Source organism: Corylus avellana, chromosome ca10 (assembly GCF_901000735.1).
Source record: "Corylus avellana chromosome ca10, CavTom2PMs-1.0".
NCBI lineage: Eukaryota > Viridiplantae > Streptophyta > Magnoliopsida > Fagales > Betulaceae > Corylus > Corylus avellana.
The window spans coordinates 13,981,894-14,000,453 of record NC_081550.1 but is presented as its reverse complement, the minus strand read 5'-3'; the positions used below and the strand labels follow the sequence as shown (position 1 = coordinate 14,000,453).

The 18,560-nt window shown below is 33.9% G+C and overlaps 1 protein-coding gene across 1 annotated transcript; it reads right to left on the bottom strand.

Annotated features, from left to right (window-relative positions):
* Positions 1 to 2,146: 2,146 nt before the first annotated feature.
* LOC132164726 (uncharacterized) lies at positions 2,147 to 7,985 on the bottom strand. Its single transcript, XM_059575281.1, has 4 exons — positions 7,918 to 7,985; positions 6,718 to 7,828; positions 4,057 to 4,727; positions 2,147 to 3,168 (listed from the first exon to the last, which is right to left on the bottom strand). Exons 2-4 carry the CDS (start codon positions 7,806 to 7,808, stop codon positions 2,147 to 2,149), a joined length of 2,784 nt encoding a protein of 927 aa, XP_059431264.1. The 5' UTR covers positions 7,809 to 7,828; positions 7,918 to 7,985.
* Between the last annotated feature and the right edge of the window lie 10,575 nt (positions 7,986 to 18,560).

Below are 18,560 nucleotides of genomic sequence, written 5' to 3'. Positions count from 1 at the left end.
TTGTCCAAATTATGTTCCCAAGATCTCAATCTCAAGCAGCCCCTTTATCCTTACAGTGAGGATGATATTACAAACATGCGGAAGAGAGGTATGGATTTTTTGAGAATGCAGATTGCACTCTATGGATGGCTTTTAAGAAGTATGGGCTTAGTGTGGAAGAACTGATATGGTTTAATAATGGTTGAGTTTCTTTCTTGTTTTCCAATTTTGACCTTGAGGACAAGGTCGAATTTAAGGGGGGAGGAATGTTACAGTCCTTACTGAATTAGGATACTATGTATCTTCTGATGGTTTATTTTATTTAGATTTGTCTTTATTTTTAAGTTAGTCTTTATTTTCATGTAAGAGTCTTGATGACTTAGCTCTAATTTATATTCCAATAAGAGCTACTGACTCAACCCTAACTCTCTTATGTAATATGTAATAAATCCTCTATTTAAATGAGGCTATGCTATGAATAAAGGCATGAAAAGAATTAATCTCAAACCTAGTGTTTGAAAGGTATAGGTTTTCTTAGAACCTAATTTATTCCGTTGTGAACTTAGGTTCGTAACATAGCACTAGAATTAGGTTGTGTAGCACATGCTTCTTAAACTGTACTTATGTGTGACACTTAAATCTCATCCCTAATGTTTTTTAGTCAAATTAAAGTCAATAAAGACAGTTACTTTAATTCACTACCTCTTATTCTTGAGTAACCAATTCAATCACTCGATCATTTTTTTTACTTTTTGAAGTTATCATTCACTATGTAGAGAAAATTTTTAGTAAATCATACTAAAACATTCACACCTGATATTGAGACCGATCAATCATATTAAATATATCTTAAGGGAAATTTTATTATTTCTTTAATTAAATTAAAGGAACTAGATTCTTTTTTGGAGACGGAGTTCCCACAATGATATGTGCAATCAATCCAACACACCGAGAATTTTTACTGTAGAAGGTCTCACTTCTAAATGCATCAAAGTGACCTGCATTTCACATGTGACTTTGCAATTGTAATGTCCCCAAAATTGATTAATTAAAATAATCAACTCCAAGTATTACTCGTAATTTCTTCACACTACTTATGTTGTAATTAGCTGAGCTACTACATCGATAAAAACTATCAAAATAAATTGTAGCGAAAAGCGGAAATGAAAGAATTGATTTCAGACAGTTCTAAATATTTTTAAATACAATAATCACTAATATCAATTACCAACACAGAGATTTCCAAAACTAAAATTACAAGGTAAAATACTACCAACTATTCTAATCAAACCTGACTAAATAGATTATTTCGGTATCTTCATCGTAGTGGAATACCACTTCCAAAAGTCCACCAAACCTACTAATTTGAAAAACATCCAAGTGTTCTATTGAAAATTAACTACGGAAGTCCACAACTTAATAATAAGTAATATAATAAGTATATGAAAAATTTGTTTCACAAACCTTCCAGAAAAATCATAGAGAATGACATGAATTTGAACAAATATGTATCGGAATTGACTTTGAGACTACGAATACAAAATGGTTTTAATGTTGAAGTGAGTAAATGTATTATTAAGGTCAATCCGCATTTTAATGCATAAATTATGCTAACTTGGAAATTATACGTACATAATAAGATTTTAGTAGTTATAACTTTATTTGTATAGTAAACTATTCTCGACAAGGTTAGTGCTGTCCTAAGATGAATTATTGTGAGTCACCAGGTTCACCAAATGGTTGCTGGATTGCTGCTGTTCAATCCGTAATTCACGGCAGAAAGTATTGTGTGGATATCTAATGGATTCAAGATTACGACGATTCAAATATGCATCGATCATTATCTAAACAAATGGGTTTGATTTTGAATTTTCTGTTTTGATCTTGGTCTTGTTTGAATTTGTAGCTGCTGAATCATTATCTTCTTGAGAGAGAGAGAGAGAGAGAGAGAGAGAGAGAGAGAGAGAGAGAGAGTTCTTTTAAGGACCCTTTTTCTTGGAAATTGGGCAAGCAACTTTTGGCTGCATTACAGAAACAAATAGAACAATTGAGTTCCTCACTGATCAAAAGGAACAGGAAGAACCAGTATCCCACCCTTTTATCTGTTTTATATAACAAAAAAAACAAAGAAAAGAAAGAATAAATTGGTAACAAACAATTAAAAATTTTAGAATTTTGCACAGCGCAGTGGCAGACCTGTTCCGTGATCAACAACAACAACCTCAGTGACATTGTCACATCTAAGTACATCCTGCCCCAACTTGGTCCCAGCCGCCTTGAGTCCCTTGAGAGAAACTGGCTGATTGAAGAGGTTCAGCGACGGCAATCTCGACGCCGGAGGAAACTTCCCACCCGGCAACAGCCCCCGGAAGTCTTCCTTCAACAAGGGCACCTCAAAATCTGTCTTGTCGTGCCTAACAACGTTGTCCTTCGCACTAACATGAGCCCCCGGCTCCATATGGTTCGTGGAAAAGCTTGCCTGATTAGGAAAGTTGGGATACAGAGTAACGTAGCCTCTGAGATACATCATGTCAATCAGAAACTTCTTCCACGAAGCCTGCCACCCATTTGTTCTAGACTTGGGAATCTGAACTGGGTTTGCCTTGGCATCTTCAGTGAACCTCATGTTCATGTACACATAGAACTCTCTCCATTGCTTGGGGAAGAAAACAGAGCCCCAGCTGCAGGGCAATTGGTGGAGATAAGGCGTGTTTGGGTGGGTGTTCTTGAAAAACTCTGTGGGATTCCATTTGGGTCTTTCTTTGACAACCTCAACAATCCTAGGAGTGTAAAGGGAAATGGAAGAGAGCTCCGGGAGAGACACTTGTGGGTCGTACTGGTAGGCCAAGAGGGCGTATTTGATCCATAGATAGTAGTAGGGAGAGACTTCGATGTCGTCCTCAAGGAGGAGGCCGTAATCGTCGTCCGATGATGGGTACCAGCTCTCACTGACGGCTCGGATCAGCCCTCCTTGAATGATCCTCCGCCTCACGATTTTGGAGCCGTGAGGCCACTGGAATGAGTTTATATGTTTAATTGTTGCCTCGTCCACTTTGCTGTCCACGTTGAAGCTGATAGGGATATCGTCGCCGACATAGTAGGCATTGCTCAGAGATTTGAGAAGCCTTTTTAAAGAATGAACTCGATTTTGGGTGATAATGTTCACAGAGATCCTCATCCGGTTCCAATCTGCATGTAACAAAGTTGGTTACTTTATTAATTACATAATAATAATATATAATTGCTTCCTTTGATAATAATAATAATAATAATAATAATAATTGGGCTAACTTGGATTAGGTATTTGGAACCATAAGCCATTTTGTAATCATAACGTTAAAGTTTACAAATGTACAATATCAATATTTCATGTAATCAAATTGTTCCTATTAAAAAAAAAAAAAAAAAAAAGAAATTTCTAGTGACTTACGGCCAGCCGTCAGCAGGTTTTTTTTTTTTTTTGGTTAAAAAATGGAAGCATTTTAACAAACAAAATGGGTGAAATTAAAAGGAATTGAAACATATTAACATTACAAATTCTTAAACTTCAAAGCCAGGATTGTAAAATGCTTATACTTCTTGAGGGAATTTAAATCATCTCTAGTTCAAATCATTTGAACGGGAGGAGAGCCTGCCCTTTCAAGTACCTTCCCCCACCTTATGGTGTGTCTGGGAAAGGACTTGAAAAATGAAGTGAATTGGAACGGTAACATATTTGATTGATGTGAAAAAAAAAAAAAAATGAAGTAAGAATATTTTGTATGAAAACATGAAAAAATTTGTTAAATTTGTTTTATAGTGATTTTTTTATTTGAGAAGTAATAAAAAGTAATTGATGTAATGTAAAAAGTAAAAATGTTAGAATTGATTTTGAGAGGAATAGTTGGATTTTTTTTTGGAATGCTTTGGCAAACACGCACAGTGTAAGGACCGGCTCCCTTCGGTTCAAATATTCTGGTCTTTTTGGTGGAGGTGTAAGTGAAGTTTAAAAAAAATAAAATTCAAAAATAAAAAATAAAAAATAAAATAAAATAAACATTGATCGAAGAAGAGAAAGGTGGGATTAATTAATCTTACTTGGCAAGGCTGTTGATCGTAGATCAGCCATCCAAAGAACCTTTGAAACGGAGGGTCTTGGTAAAAGAACAAGAGTTGTCCCATTGGAATTAGTTTCCGTTGCCATCTTCAAAGCTTTCTTCACATTAGGATCAATGTCGGCCACTGTGATCACCACGCTGGGATTATGAATTCTGATCAAACCCTTCACGCTAGAGTAGACTGCATTCAGCAGCGGCACCTCCGACTTGGAAATTCCAGACACAGCTCCGACGGCCATATCAAATATCTTAAACCTCCGTTCTTTGCACACCAACTTGGGCCACTTGAGAGCGGTTGCAGCGTCTTCGCAACCGCAGAAGTCGCCTCCGGAGACCGCGATGTAGGCCTTTTTCCCGACGGTGGACCGGAACTTTTCGAGAAGGGGGGCGAGGGCTTTGACCTCGTCGATAGAGTGGGCGTAGAAGAGGGCGTCGATTTTTTGAGGATGCATTGCAGCCCACTGGGTGATATAGCCAGTAGAAAGAGCTTTCCACCATTGGTCGTCTCGTACTTGAACGATGTCTTTGAAGATTACAGTGGTTTCGGAGACATAAGCAAGCCGGTGTTCACTGTCGCCCCATGTTTCCTTGTCGTGCGGGTCAACTGGAACAACAAACGAGCCAGCATTTCTGTACTTTTGAAGTGTATAGCTGCTCATAATTCATTTAATAGAAGAAGAAGAAGATTAGAACCGTGAGAAAGACTATATGTCAATATTTAATTAAAAATTGTGACAAAGATTACTAACAAAAATGGATCCAAATCTGACAACCTACTATAGTTTTTTTTTTAAACGACTGAAAACCCTTCCAAGGCAGAGTCATGTATCCATTCTTATCGGGCAAGCAAGCTTCAAAATCTTGCAAAGATCAGGTAGCTAGGACTCCGGTTTCACCAATAATCGTAGCTCCAAAAATCTGACAACCTTATATAGTTTTAATTTTGTTTTTTTTTTTTAAATTTTAATTTTAATTTTAATGATGGGAACTTTTCAAGTGGGATGGTGTATCAACCTCTTATCGAATAAACTTTGGACCCGTGCAAATCGCTCCCTTATGCAAATCTGGTAAGACTTCGATTTCACCAACGACTGTAACCCCAAAATCTTATTTGTAATGAAGAATATTCGAACCTTAGATATGATAAAAATGTGAATAAAATCAATACTCTTACAACTTGAGCAGACCCTTGGAGTTTACCCTATATATATTTTCACTATTGTAGCTGTTATTCTATGGCTTTCTTCAACTGAGTTTTGCATGTATCGGGGTTAGTTTGACTATATTATATAGCTTTTCTAAATAAATTGAGAAGTGCTAGTGGCAGGGTATATTAATTATTATGTTAATATCTTGCACTTTTCCTTTTCGAAGTTCAATTTTTTTAAAAAAGAAAATAATAATAATGCCAAAAGTTGACTATGCCAGAAATGAAAGAAGGCACGATTAAGATTCGAATCTAAAATACTGTGAGTGCCTAACAATAGTACTTCCAATGCTTTTTCCCAGTCGATTTTCAACTTAATCTACACTGAGAGATCAAGTTAGTTGCCCAATCATATTACAAGAAGAAAAAAAAAATAGCATCATCCATCTAACGTGCTACCATCACCTTCTGCTATCGATGACCTAAATAATTAACTAGATAATCAAATATTAATTGAGACTGACAAATTCATTTCTAAAAATGAGTTGAAATTATAACTTAGTTATTGTAACTTTGTTATGGTAGTGTTAGAGAAAATGAGACATACAATAATCTTACATTCAAGCCATAAATTTAATTAAAGAGATAAAGATCGGGAAGAAAATGCCAAAATAAATAAATAAATAAATAAACAAACAAGTAAAGAAAAAAAAATTAATTTTCATTAAAAAATATAAGATATAAGTACATTTTAATTAGGAAGGTAACAAGAAGATTTTTTTTTTTAAAAAAAAAAAAAAAAAATATATCGTTATAGACTTATAAAATTAAAAATTTCCGTTATAGACTTATAAATTTATAAAAATACAATTATGTCCTTTAATTATGCCATGGGTCACGCCAGACCCCGGCACCGGCAAGCTGTAAAGCCTTATTATTTTCACTTTCTTTTTTAATTTTTTTTTTAATTTTTATTGTATAAAGAAAGTATTTTTGCCAGTTTTGCTAACTCAAAGCAGCTCATAGATAAAAAGCTTACATCGATTGCAACTTTTTAAAGTTTTAGAATGACATTACAAATCACTTGGTAAATTAGAGGGAATAAGTGATTCACAATTAAATCTACTTCAATTTGAGTTCATTTAAGATTAATCACTCGCTGTTATATTGATGTATCTCCATAATGTATATATATAGCAAGTAAGTATATTTTTCATGCAATTAAAATATATAAATAAGGTCATCCATATTTTAGCATATATAAGAGATTAATGTAAACATAAGAAATTTAAATTGGTGAAAGAACGTAATTCTTGTGGCCGAGGGCAAATTTGTACTTCTAGCTCTTGTTGGAGGGAGATTGAATGGAAATTCAATGTTTATAACTTACAAAAAAAAAAAAAAAAAAAAAAATTCAAAGTACTAGAAAATACCAATCAAGGTTCACGATTCTGACTATATAAAAATAAAAAAGAAGAAAGAAAAAAGACATACCTAAGGTGAAGATCTTCGCCGGTGGCAAAGGTGAAGGGGGTCTCAGTGAAAAGCGTCTTGACAAGCTCGGCCGACAAGAACCAAGAGCTGGAAAGAAAGTCCACCTGGACAATTTTATCAACCGTGATATCATAAGCCGGGTCGGGCAAATAAAGGCCCGCCTCCTTGGACCGAAACTTTCTGTAGCTCGGAAATGTGAAGTCCTTCTGCCTGAACGGCAAAATCCTCCCGATACTGCCCAAAACGGCGTTCTCGTACTTGGCCGTCCCGGCCACATGCGACAAAATCTGTAGCATTTTCCTTCCCGGAATCATGTCGTCGTCGAGGATATACACAAGATCCGCCTCCGTCTGCAAAGCCATTTGGAATCTTCCATAGTACTTGAAATCATAGCTTGAACTTATGAAGCTGATTCTCGAATCATTATAGCTATCCACAATTCTCTTCAAGGAAACCTCATTCGGGCTCCCAAATGAAAGCACCCAAACATGGTGGAAAGGAAGCGTCTGTTGAAGCAAAGAATCAAGCTGGGCGCAGAGCGTTTTCCGTTTGAAATGGTTCAAGATGACCGTGACTTTCGCCCTTTTGGGGCCTCGCAAATCCCACTTGGACTTCATTGCCAATAGCTCAGCAAGAGTTTCTGTGCCGGCGCTCTTGCTCTGGAATCCCAATACTTCACTGTAAAGCTCTCTCTTCAACTTGATCATTTGCGCGTCATTTGACTTCTTCTGCGTGAAATCTATCTTCTCGTGCTCGCATACTTCCGACGGACTCACAATCGGTTGAACAAAATCGAGAGCAGAGGATTCTTGGTACCGACCGACAACATGCGGGATAACAATGAAATTCTTCCATTGTTGCGCGATTCGGGTGGCCCATGTAAAATCTGGTTTGGTCCGCAAATCTATTGAGGGGCTCATGTAATACAACAGGAATGTTGCGTACAATGCGAAGGCGAATTGGAGACAAGTGAGCGCTGTGACAAGCCGAGAAGAGCCACCCTTCTGAGCTTTCATCCTCGCCTTTCCGCCGACATAATCACTGAGCATCCCTTCCAAGTAATCCCCATTTCTCATCGCCTGATTTCCCATTTCTTAGGTTCGTGCCAAACCTACAAAAAACACAGTTTCAAAGCAAATATATTTCAGTCAAACGAAGAAGAGGAAATTCGTATACCACATATATGAGCTTCATACTGACCAATACGAGGAACCCAAATCAGCAAAAGATCAAAAGGTTGAAGAAGAGTTTGAGAAGTTCACAATGAGGAAGATGAAGAGGAAGAGCAATGGATCGTGTGCGTTTATATATATATAGAAAAATAGTGGGAAAAAGGTATGAAAAGTGAAGGGGAAGCAGCACCCCATGAGAAATGCATCAAAGGTCACATGGGCAAAACGCTTATATTAACGAGTTTTGAGTAAAATATTTGAGGGAGATGTCAACAAACGCGTTACCTTCACTTGTTAACTCACAATTTAAAAGCCGGCTTTGCTGCCGCGGAAAATGGCTACCCCTGCGTTTCTGGCACTGCGCGCATTGCACCCCACATTTTGACAATTCAAATTTTTTTAAGGACAAATTTCATTTATTCCTACCTATATTATTAAACAATTTTTAATATCTTCCTAAACTTTAAAAATTCGCCCTACAAAATTCTGATATGTGAGTCCCTTTCAATCGGAAATTCTGAAACAAAAATAAGAAAATACACTTTTATTATAGAAAAAAAATTCATAGTACGTTGTATTTTTAGAATTTTTTTTTTTTTTTTTTTTTAACAAACTGTTTCCTAGAGAATGAACAAACAAACAAAAACCCTTACTAGGAGGGAAGAGAAGGAGGAGGATCTTTGTCACTACAAATGAGGATGGAGAGAGGGATGAGAAAAAGATAAGAATGCAATCGGGATAACTCTTGTCGCAGCCCAATATGCCACATGAGAGTCCAAAAGTTTGCATTTTTTAACCTCCCAAAGAAAGGAGACTGGGAGAAGGAAAATAGTGTCTGAAATTAAATGCTCAATATGCCAATCTACAACATTGGAAGGATGCTGTAGATCTAAGAGCTAAAACTACAATCAAAGAGTCTCCTTCTATAGTGAATTTTTCTAGTTGTAAAGAGGTTGCGAGAGAAGCAGCTAGTAGAGCTGCTACATACTAGCCATTTAAGTTAATAAAAATATTAAATAATAAGAGGTAATTTTTTTAAGATAAATAATAAGAGGTAATTGAAAGGGGTTAAAGGCTAAAAGTTTAGAATTTTAAACTGTAAATTTTTAAAATTTTAGAGGACATTAAAAATTGCTTAGTACCTCATAAAATAAAGTAAAGTTTCGTAAAATTTACTATAGCCGAGGACCAAAGGAGGGCCCAAACTCTGAAACTCACATATTCCATATAATCTTATTCCTTTCCATCAAATAAGCTATCTAAAACCCCAAATCCCCAAAATTAAGTAAAGGAAAACATTGCCGCCCAAAAAATAATAATAATAAATTAAAACTATATATATTCCGCAGTTTATATAATTAAAATTTGTCAAACCCGAATCCCAAGAACAAGAGTGTCTACCCAGGAAAGTCCAATAGAACAAGAAGCAATATTTATAAAAAAAAATGAAACAAAAAAAGAAAAAGAAACAGACAAATGAACTAAGTAGACAACGGTATCATACTCACTATCTTGTTTAGAAAGAAAATGATCAACCAAATAAGCTGTTTCGCCTTTTCTTCTTCAGCAAATTAAGCTTAAATTAAAGCTAAACCTCAAATTCACACCACCATCAACATTAGTATCAACGACGAGAGGCCACGTAGAGTTTGCAGAGAAGGGAAGCATTTGGGCATAAAGATTGAGTACAAAAAACTTATAAATACACTGCGAATCAAAGTACAAGATTGGTAAAGTTTGACTTTTTTGTAATGCCTTTCTGCCAAACTTGTGCGAGTTGAAAGCAAGAAGAACGTAGGCTGAATTTTCTTGCAGAAGGGGCAATTCAAAGGGTTTGGTAGCTTATTTCAAAAAATGGAATATGAATATATGAAATAATGAAAATACTTCTTTTTTCTTTTTTCTTTTTTTTTTTCAATTGGTCAAGTCTTTATTTGTCAGGTGGGTTTCCATAAGGTGAAGAATACTGAGAAAATGTGTTTGGAATGGTGATTGGGAGACAGCAAGGAGGTAGGTTGGTGTTAATTGAAAAATTGTGGGTTTAATTTGAAGAAAGTTATAAGTTCGGCAAATAAATCCCGAACTATTTAGTGGGCGTATGCCAAGATTTTTATCTAGAGAATTCTAAAATAAAACATAAAAAGTGAACTTTTTAACTATTTATTTATTTATGATAAAATTTGGGGCAAAGTCTACTTATCCCCCACAAACTACTACTTCAACGACAATTTACCCCTCAAACTATCAATTTTGACAATTTACCTCACAAACTACCAAAACAATGACAATGTAACCATAATTTAAAAAAAAAATAATGAAATTACCCTTACTAAAATAAAAAGAAAAATACTAAAATTGAATTTTTTTTTTTCAAATTTTTAAGAGTATTTTTGTTTTATTGAAAATTTTACAGGGGTGATTTCATCATTTTACTAGTATTGGGGAGTACATTATCATTGTTTTGTTAGTTTGGGGGGTAAATTGTCATTGGGTGGTAGTTTGATGGAGTTAAGTGGATTTTACCCTAAAATTTATAAGTCTTTATATAGAAGTATATGTTTTATAATACTATTCATATACCAAAAAATAAACTTAAATGTACAAAAAGAAAGCAAAACTATGAAGAGAAATTATACTAAAAGGTCAAATTTAATTAAGAAGTGTATAAAAGAATAAAAATAAGAAAACTCAAGCTTAAAGAACAAAAAAATTGCTTGAAACCAAAAATCAAGCAAATGTATACATTTACAAAAAGAAAAGAAAAAATTAATTAATTACTCATTTTCACAGAAAATCTGTTCTTTATTTTTTTCGTTTCAATTTATTAGCAAATGTAAAATGTAGAAAAAGATGTAGTAAATATTTTTTTTTTTAATTATTCATTTTCTACACAAAAAAAAAAAAAAAAAGAAAAAAGAAAAAGTGTTGAGAATTAAAATTTACACATATGAAGAGGTTGACCTTTTTGGGATGTGATACGATTATTCCATTCTGCGCTCTTGCAGGGCCTTGTCTTTTTTCTTTTTCTTTTTTTGTTATTGTTATTTTTTTGACTGCAACAGTTTGAATTTATCTTTAGCCATGATGAAATTGAAATCAGTTCAACGAAAGAGAAATAATGCGAGAAAGTTGGATGTATCTTTTGTTGCAAATTTACCAAATGTGTTGGCGTTGACTTTTAATATTAAAGGTTAGGATTGCTCAGGAAAAAAAGAAGGAACTGTTTGGGTTGAGAATTTTCTTGGGAACTACCACAGGAAAGTCACGAAAAAGCCCACTCATTGAGCAGCAACTGCCGTTGATTGCATTCACACAACATAATGAATTAGCATTTTGTAGCCGTAATGAATTTAAAGACTGAATAATATAAAGATTAAAAACCCAAGTGCAGACTATTACAAATTAAATAATAAATTTTTAGTAAGATTGAGGTGGATTCACATGAAACGGTAGATACTAAAATGAAAATTTTATTATTGTGTTGAAAAGTAAAATGACTTGGTTGTTGTTTTTCTACTAAAAAATGGGGCAATTGAGTAAAATTGTAATACCCCGATAAATGATTACTTATTAAAGGGAAAAAAAATTTCTTAACCGGCTAATAATTCCTTAAAACAAAACCATAAAACACGTGGCCTAAACCTTCTTTGATTAACCCAAGCCCTTAAAGCCTTTTAGCAAGCAAAAGCCCAAAATACCCTCACTGGGCGAGCACTCGCCCAGGGGACCACACGAGCGCTCGCATAAACAATACAATACCTATTGTGCAATATCTAATCGTACATCTAAGCATTTTTTTACCTTTTGTGAATAGTACACGAGTGCTCGCTGCTACAGTACGCGAGCACTTGTTGACCAATTTCAGACTCTTGGACAACACCTAAATCACACGCTTAAAAAAGTATTTTTAACCCGTAGTGAACAGTAGAGGAGCGCTCGACCTAATAGTACACGAGCGCTTGCACCTTTCCAGAAATTCTCCTGCGAAGCTCATCGCTTTTCTACTCTATAAATACCCCAATTCCCATGCCCTTTGCCACCCATTCTACCCTTTGAGCCCTAGAGAAACCCTGCTGGGTTGATTTTTGAGAGTTTGTGAGGTTTGTGACTGTTCTTAGAGAATGAGGAAGTGTGGAGCTCTAGCTATCTTCTAAGGTGACTTATTAATCATTCTTTCATGCTTTTCTAATTGTTGTTATTACTCTCTTAATGTTACAAGTTTTAAAAATGCCATAATAAGTTCTTGTACCATTTTCTTGTAAAACCAAGAATGATTTTGAAAGGTTTTCAACCCACCCTTATTCTCTTTAAATGTTGCATGATAATATGTTTTGCACTTGGATGCTCCAATTTCTTAACAAAACCAAGAATGTTTTCAAAAGGCTTTTAAACACCTCTTTGATTATTTGTGTTTTATTTTCTTGTGATATGTGTGTTTGTTTTGAGCCTAGGAAAGAAAATATCAACCCATAGCCTTGGATAGAAGCCTAAAACCCATTTTAGGGGCATCTGGCCAAACCCTAGGTCCTTGGCCGAACGCTCGCCCTAGGGAGCGAGCGCTCTACCAGAAAGCTGGTTACACGCCCCTTAGCCCCGTAAATGTTTACAAAAGTTTTACTAGCCCTTTTCGTTAGATGGAACCTCGTAGAGTTCTCAAATATTGCTTATAACGATGAGTAATGTTTCGTTATAGTAGAGAATCGTGATGTCGGAAGACTTGAGCGAGCGAACGAAGTAAATAAACATTTACAAACACTTTCCTTAAAAACGTGGGATATGTCAGCTGACTGACCACGCTTATGATATGATCATGTCTATATTTTTGAAATAACTTGGTAAATGCTTTAATAACCAGTTGATAAGATGTATTGTATGACATGGTACACCGGTACATGCAGAGTAATAACCATGAGCTTACTATATAAATTTAATTCTATGGTCAAATGTGTGTACTGTTATATGGGGCCTTGGATCCAATGGTTATTTGTGACCGGCACAGCTATTGTGTAATGGTTGGTCACTACAGAACATACATCATTAGTAGCGTGCGCCATCCGAGGTCGGGCTTGGTCGAGCTGCTAGTAATGGACGGTAGCATACAATGGTCGGGATACTGGTATTATATTATAGGTTCCTTGAGACAGCTCCAACCTTGTTCACTATGTGTAATATCTCGGGTAGACCATATATGATAGTTACGACCTATAAAGCATTAGTTTTCTGCATTACAATACTTAGGCAATTGCCTGCGGGAGTACACTATCCTTTATTAAACCGAACGATATTTTCCTGATGTATTAACGGAGACAACACCTCATTTCCAATGTTTACTAAAAGATGCATGTTTATTTCTGCTTAATAATAATAAGCTCATGTCATGCCCAATTGTGAGGTTTACTTACTAAGTTGTTAGACTTACGCGGTTATTACTCTTTTAGGGAGTTCGTTCCTAGAACCAAAGAGTGGTATGGTTGTCACTACAGACTTTGCTTTAAGATCTTCAGACTATTATCAGGTTTGCCTTATATTATCGTAGTTGCTCTATGTCTTTAAATTAAGGATTATACTTATACCATAATGATTTATAGATTTCTTAGATTTATTTCACCTTCCTATGTATTAACTCTGATAATGCCTAGAGGGGCGGTTCCCTATTTAGCCACCAATTGGTTAAACTTGGGTAATTGCCAGTAGCCTTGCCAGGCTGGCCAAGGTCAATTTTAAGGGCGTTACAGAAATATAAAGTAAAATTAAATTAATTAAACTAGAGTTAAAGAAACATAATTGGAAAATACTAGGGGTTCAAAGATCCACCTAACATTCTTTTACATATTCTGGAGATATGTAGTTTTAACTCTATTAGGTAGAAATCAACTATCATAATCGAAAGATTGAGCAATCAAGCACTAATTAAGTGAAAAATAAATTGAACATGGGTTAATTGAGAATTTGATTTCAATAACATGTTACAAAATAAATTAAGCATTCAATATATTTTCGAATCATAACAAGAATTTGATATAAACAAAAATCATAATGAATTAAAATAATTTTGTCAATATGAAATTTCTATTAAATTAAAATCATCTTCAACATTCAATCATTAATCCATAAGTCCATAAAGTACGAACAAAATCATCCCAAGAACACATACTAAAGATATTAAGCTTCACGCATGGTACTATCTAGAAAATTAACTAGATACTCATAATCATGAGAACAAAATTTATAATCAAAGTACTAATTAACAACAAACCCTTATCAAATAAGGAAAAGAAATTGAAAATAACAAAGAACGAGGAGATTTTGTGTAAATGTAAAACTTCCTCTATTTCCTTCCTTGGCTTGCTTTTAATTCTTCTTGTACGCTGGTTCACGTTAGTCTCATGCTTTTCTCTCTTTTTTTTTTTTTTTTGAAAACTCTTGCTTTTCTCTTTCTTCTCACGTTAAAGACCCAACATATATAGCAATATTTAGAAAAACAAGTTGTCTTCCCGTTTTGCCTCACGCTCAAGTTGTCTTCCCGTTTTGCCTCACGCTCAGCCCGAAGGAATCAATTAGTGCTATTATCGAGCCGAATCAAGCTGAGCTTTAGGATATCAAGACTGACTCGTTTACTAGGATGCTTATTTGAATCGAGCTATGAAATGCATCTGTTCAAGCTCGGCTCAAGCTCGACCTCGAGATAAGTTGTTAAATTCTTTAATGTATGATTCGAGCAGAATTCAAGCCCGAAATTTTTAACAACCTCTAGAAATATGTCTATAGTATAAATATATAATACGTAACTATATAAGACACATTATACAATATAGAATATAACTATATACAATCTATAGGTAGCAAATTAATAATATGTTATTATATATAACTAGATAGCAGATACTAGTATATGTATAATGTGAGCAAGTTATAAGTATAGTATACTATGTATAACTAAGTACAAGTATAGAATGTACCTATAATTGAAAAAAAAAAAAAAAAAAATAGAATAAGCTAATTTGACTATTCTATTGAAGAGGAAAAACGGCTCATAATACTCAAATTGAACTATTATGAGCCATTTAGCGACTTTCTTGGAGATGCTCTAACACACACATACACACACACACACATATATATATAATAATAATATAAATAATATGCATAAAAATATTGAGTAACCTATAGTTAATTATATTTAATAAGTTTTACTTATTTAACACACACACACACACACACACATATATATATATATAAATAATATGCGTAAAAATATTGAGTAAACTATAGTTAATTATATTTAATAAATTTTACTTATTTACTTGGTATATATTAATTAACTAGATAATACGTTAATTTATGAACTAACTAGTTAGTATGTTAACTAATACACATACATATAAATATTAAGTAACCTATATAACTCATATTACTTAATTACTAATATACATATTTAAATTTATATAACTAATTTTTAGTAACATATATATGAACGAGCTAATGAGTTGGGTGAGTGATCCAGTCGAGCTTTAAACGAACTGAGATTGCGAGCCCTATCGAGTTTTCTTGAGTGAATCAAGTGTGTATCATTTATCAAATTGAACTATTATGAGCCATTTAGCTACTCTCTTGGAGATGCTTTAACACACACACACACACACACACACATATATAATAATAATATAAATAATATGCATAAAAATATTGAGTAACCTATAGTTAATTATATTTAATAAGTTTTACTTATTTAACACACACACACACACACACACATATATATATATATAAATAATATGCGTAAAAATATTGAGTAAACTATAGTTAATTATATTTAATAAATTTTACTTATTTACTTGGTATATATTAATTAACTAGATAATACGTTAATTTATGAACTAACTAGTTAGTATGTTAACTAATACACATACATATAAATATTAAGTAACCTATATAACCTATATTACTTAATTACTAATATACATATTTAAATTTATATAACTAATTTTTAGTAATATATTAATACATATTTGTATATATATATATGAACAAGCTAATGAGTCGGGCGAGTGATCCTGTCGAGCTTTAAACGAGCTAAGATCGCGAGCCCCTATCGAGTTTTCTTGGATGAATCAGGTGTGTATCATTTATCAAATTGAACTATTATGAGCCATTTAGCTACTCTCTTGGAGATGCTCTAACACACACACACACACATAATAATAATATAAATAATATGCATAAAAATATCGAGTAACCTATAGTTAATTATATTTAATAAGTTTTACTTATTTAACACACACACACTCACACACACACACATAATAATAATAATAATAATAATATGCATACAAATATTGAGTAACCTATAGTTAATTATATTTAATAATTTTTACTTATTTACTTGGTATGTATTAATTAACTAGATAATACGTTAATTTATGAACTAACTAGTTAGTATGTTAACTAATATACATACATATAAATATTAAGTAACCTATATAACCTATATTACTTAATTACTAATATACATATTTAAATTTATATAACTAATTTTTAGTAATATATATATATATATGAATGAGCTAATGAGTTGGGCGAGTGATTCGGTCGAGCTTTAAACGAGTTGAGATCGCAAGCTCCTATCAAGTTTTCTTGAGTGAATCAGGTGTGTATCATTTACTAATCGAGCGGGTTTCTATAGTAACAAGTGGGTTTGTATAGTATCGAGCTCGAGCTATACCGAGTGGATTCTCTAACGGACTAGTTTATTTATAGCCCTAGAGCCAATTTTTATTTTATTTTTATGTTGTACTGCCACACATAACAGTTGCCAATTCAGACAGAACTTATGTTCTTGTTGTTTCTTTCTTTGAACAAAAAGATCAATATATTCATTATGCAGGTGAATTCCAAACTATTACTTTGTGTTGTGTGCTTAAGTCCATATGACTCATTTGTTGATTTTAACAAGGATAAATTAATTTCTCTGGCTCAATTTTAACCAAATGAAATTTTAGCAATTCAACTTATCACATTGGATACACTACAAAAAAACCAGCATTTATTGATGTTTAATAAATTGGCATTCATTTAGTTTGTTTCTCTCTCAAAACAAAAAATAATGTTTTTTGAAACTGAGCATCTAAGGAAACCCTAGCCCCCTTACAATGTGATCCAAAAGGGAGGAAGGATGGTTTCTTCCATCCTTCCTCTCTTCCCCTTTTTCCTCATTTTTGTTTTAGATTTTGTTTAGACTCTAGCAGTAGCGCCCAGCCTCCTCCACTACTTTGGCTGCCTACTTCACCTCGCCATTCGTTTTCCTCCCCGATCTTTTGGCTTTGTCAGTTTTTGCAAGGGTTCTCAGATTAGCTTTTTCTGAAGCAGATCTACGTTTTCGCCGCCGGTCCAAGTCCTATACGTGTCATTACACCTTCTTTCCCGGGGCCCGAGACCTGTAGACAACATACGTTTTCTCTCTAGTCAGTATGCGACAGGTTTGGTTCAAACGCATCGGAGCGTGGATTGCATGAATCTCAAGTGCTTTTGTGTGAGATTGCCGCTACTGTTTGTGATTTTTTGTTTTTTGTTTGTTTATGTTGTTCTGGCTTTCAAGTTAAGGATGGGTAATTTTCGGTGTGTGGGCTTATCTCTCACGGCCAGTTAAATAAAAACTTTTGTAGTAGGGATATGATCTACCTATGTTTTAGATCTAGTTTGCCAATAACAGATCTATGCCAAAAATAAAGTTTGTACATGGGTGAGATCGGAGGTCATGGATACGATTTGATTGTTAGATTTTTCGATGTATCTACGACTTTGAAACCACATAGCTTTTGCCTGTGTTTTTAAGAGTTTTATGCTCTGTGATGTAAGAGCTTTATACCCTGAATCTTTTATGGAATAAGAAGAAATTTACCTATTTTTTAAAAACATAAATAAATAAATAAACTGGCGTTCACTAAAATAAAAGTTTAATTTTCGGCATACAAAAAACTTGCACTTTATTGACGTGTCTAAATAGACACGTCAAAAAAAACATTTTTGACGTGTTAGATTTTTACATGTCAAAAATTTTAGACGTGTCATACAGGCACGTCAAAAATTTTTGAAGTGTTAATGGAAGACGTCAAAAGTTTTTGACGTGCCATTTTAACACGTCAAAAACTTTTGACGTGCCATTCTAACACGTCAAAACTTTTTGACGTGTCTAAGTAACACGTCAAAAATTACAATTAATTATAATTGTAATTAAGTATTATATATATTTTAAATCTAAATAGTTCTTGACCTGCTCGTTTTGGCACGTCAAGAAATTTCTGACGTGCCAAAATCAGCACGTCAGAAATTATGGCTGTGACATACCATATTTTAAAGGGTTATTCATTCTTTCGGTGATAAAATTGTAGAGATTGGTATATGCATATTTGAATCCTTCAAGCTGGGTCGCGAGGATCTGGAGGGCATGATAAAGTTGTTCATTATGCCGTTTAACCAGTGCTGTAAATTCCTCACTCTTTTCTGGTATTAGTGCTTTCATATATGGAAAATAACCCAGCGGTGCCAAGCTTATAATTCGGTATTATATATATATATTTTAAATCTAAATATTTTCTGACGTGCCAAAACCAGCACGTCAGTAATTATGGCTGTTCCATTTTTTTTTCTTTTTCTTTTTTTTTTGCTTTTATA

Bases quoted from the DNA above. Each gene is read 5' to 3' on its own strand.
- LOC132164726 (XM_059575281.1), bottom strand. From the start codon at position 7,808: ATGGGAAATCAGGCGATGAGAAATGGGGATTACTTGGAAGGGATGCTC. The intron at 4,728-6,717 runs GTATGTCTTTTT...AATTATGAGCAG, and splicing joins GGCGAAGATCTTCACCTTAG to CTATACACTTCAAAAGTACA. The intron at 3,169-4,056 runs GTAAGATTAATT...TGTTACATGCAG, and splicing joins ACGATCAACAGCCTTGCCAA to ATTGGAACCGGATGAGGATC.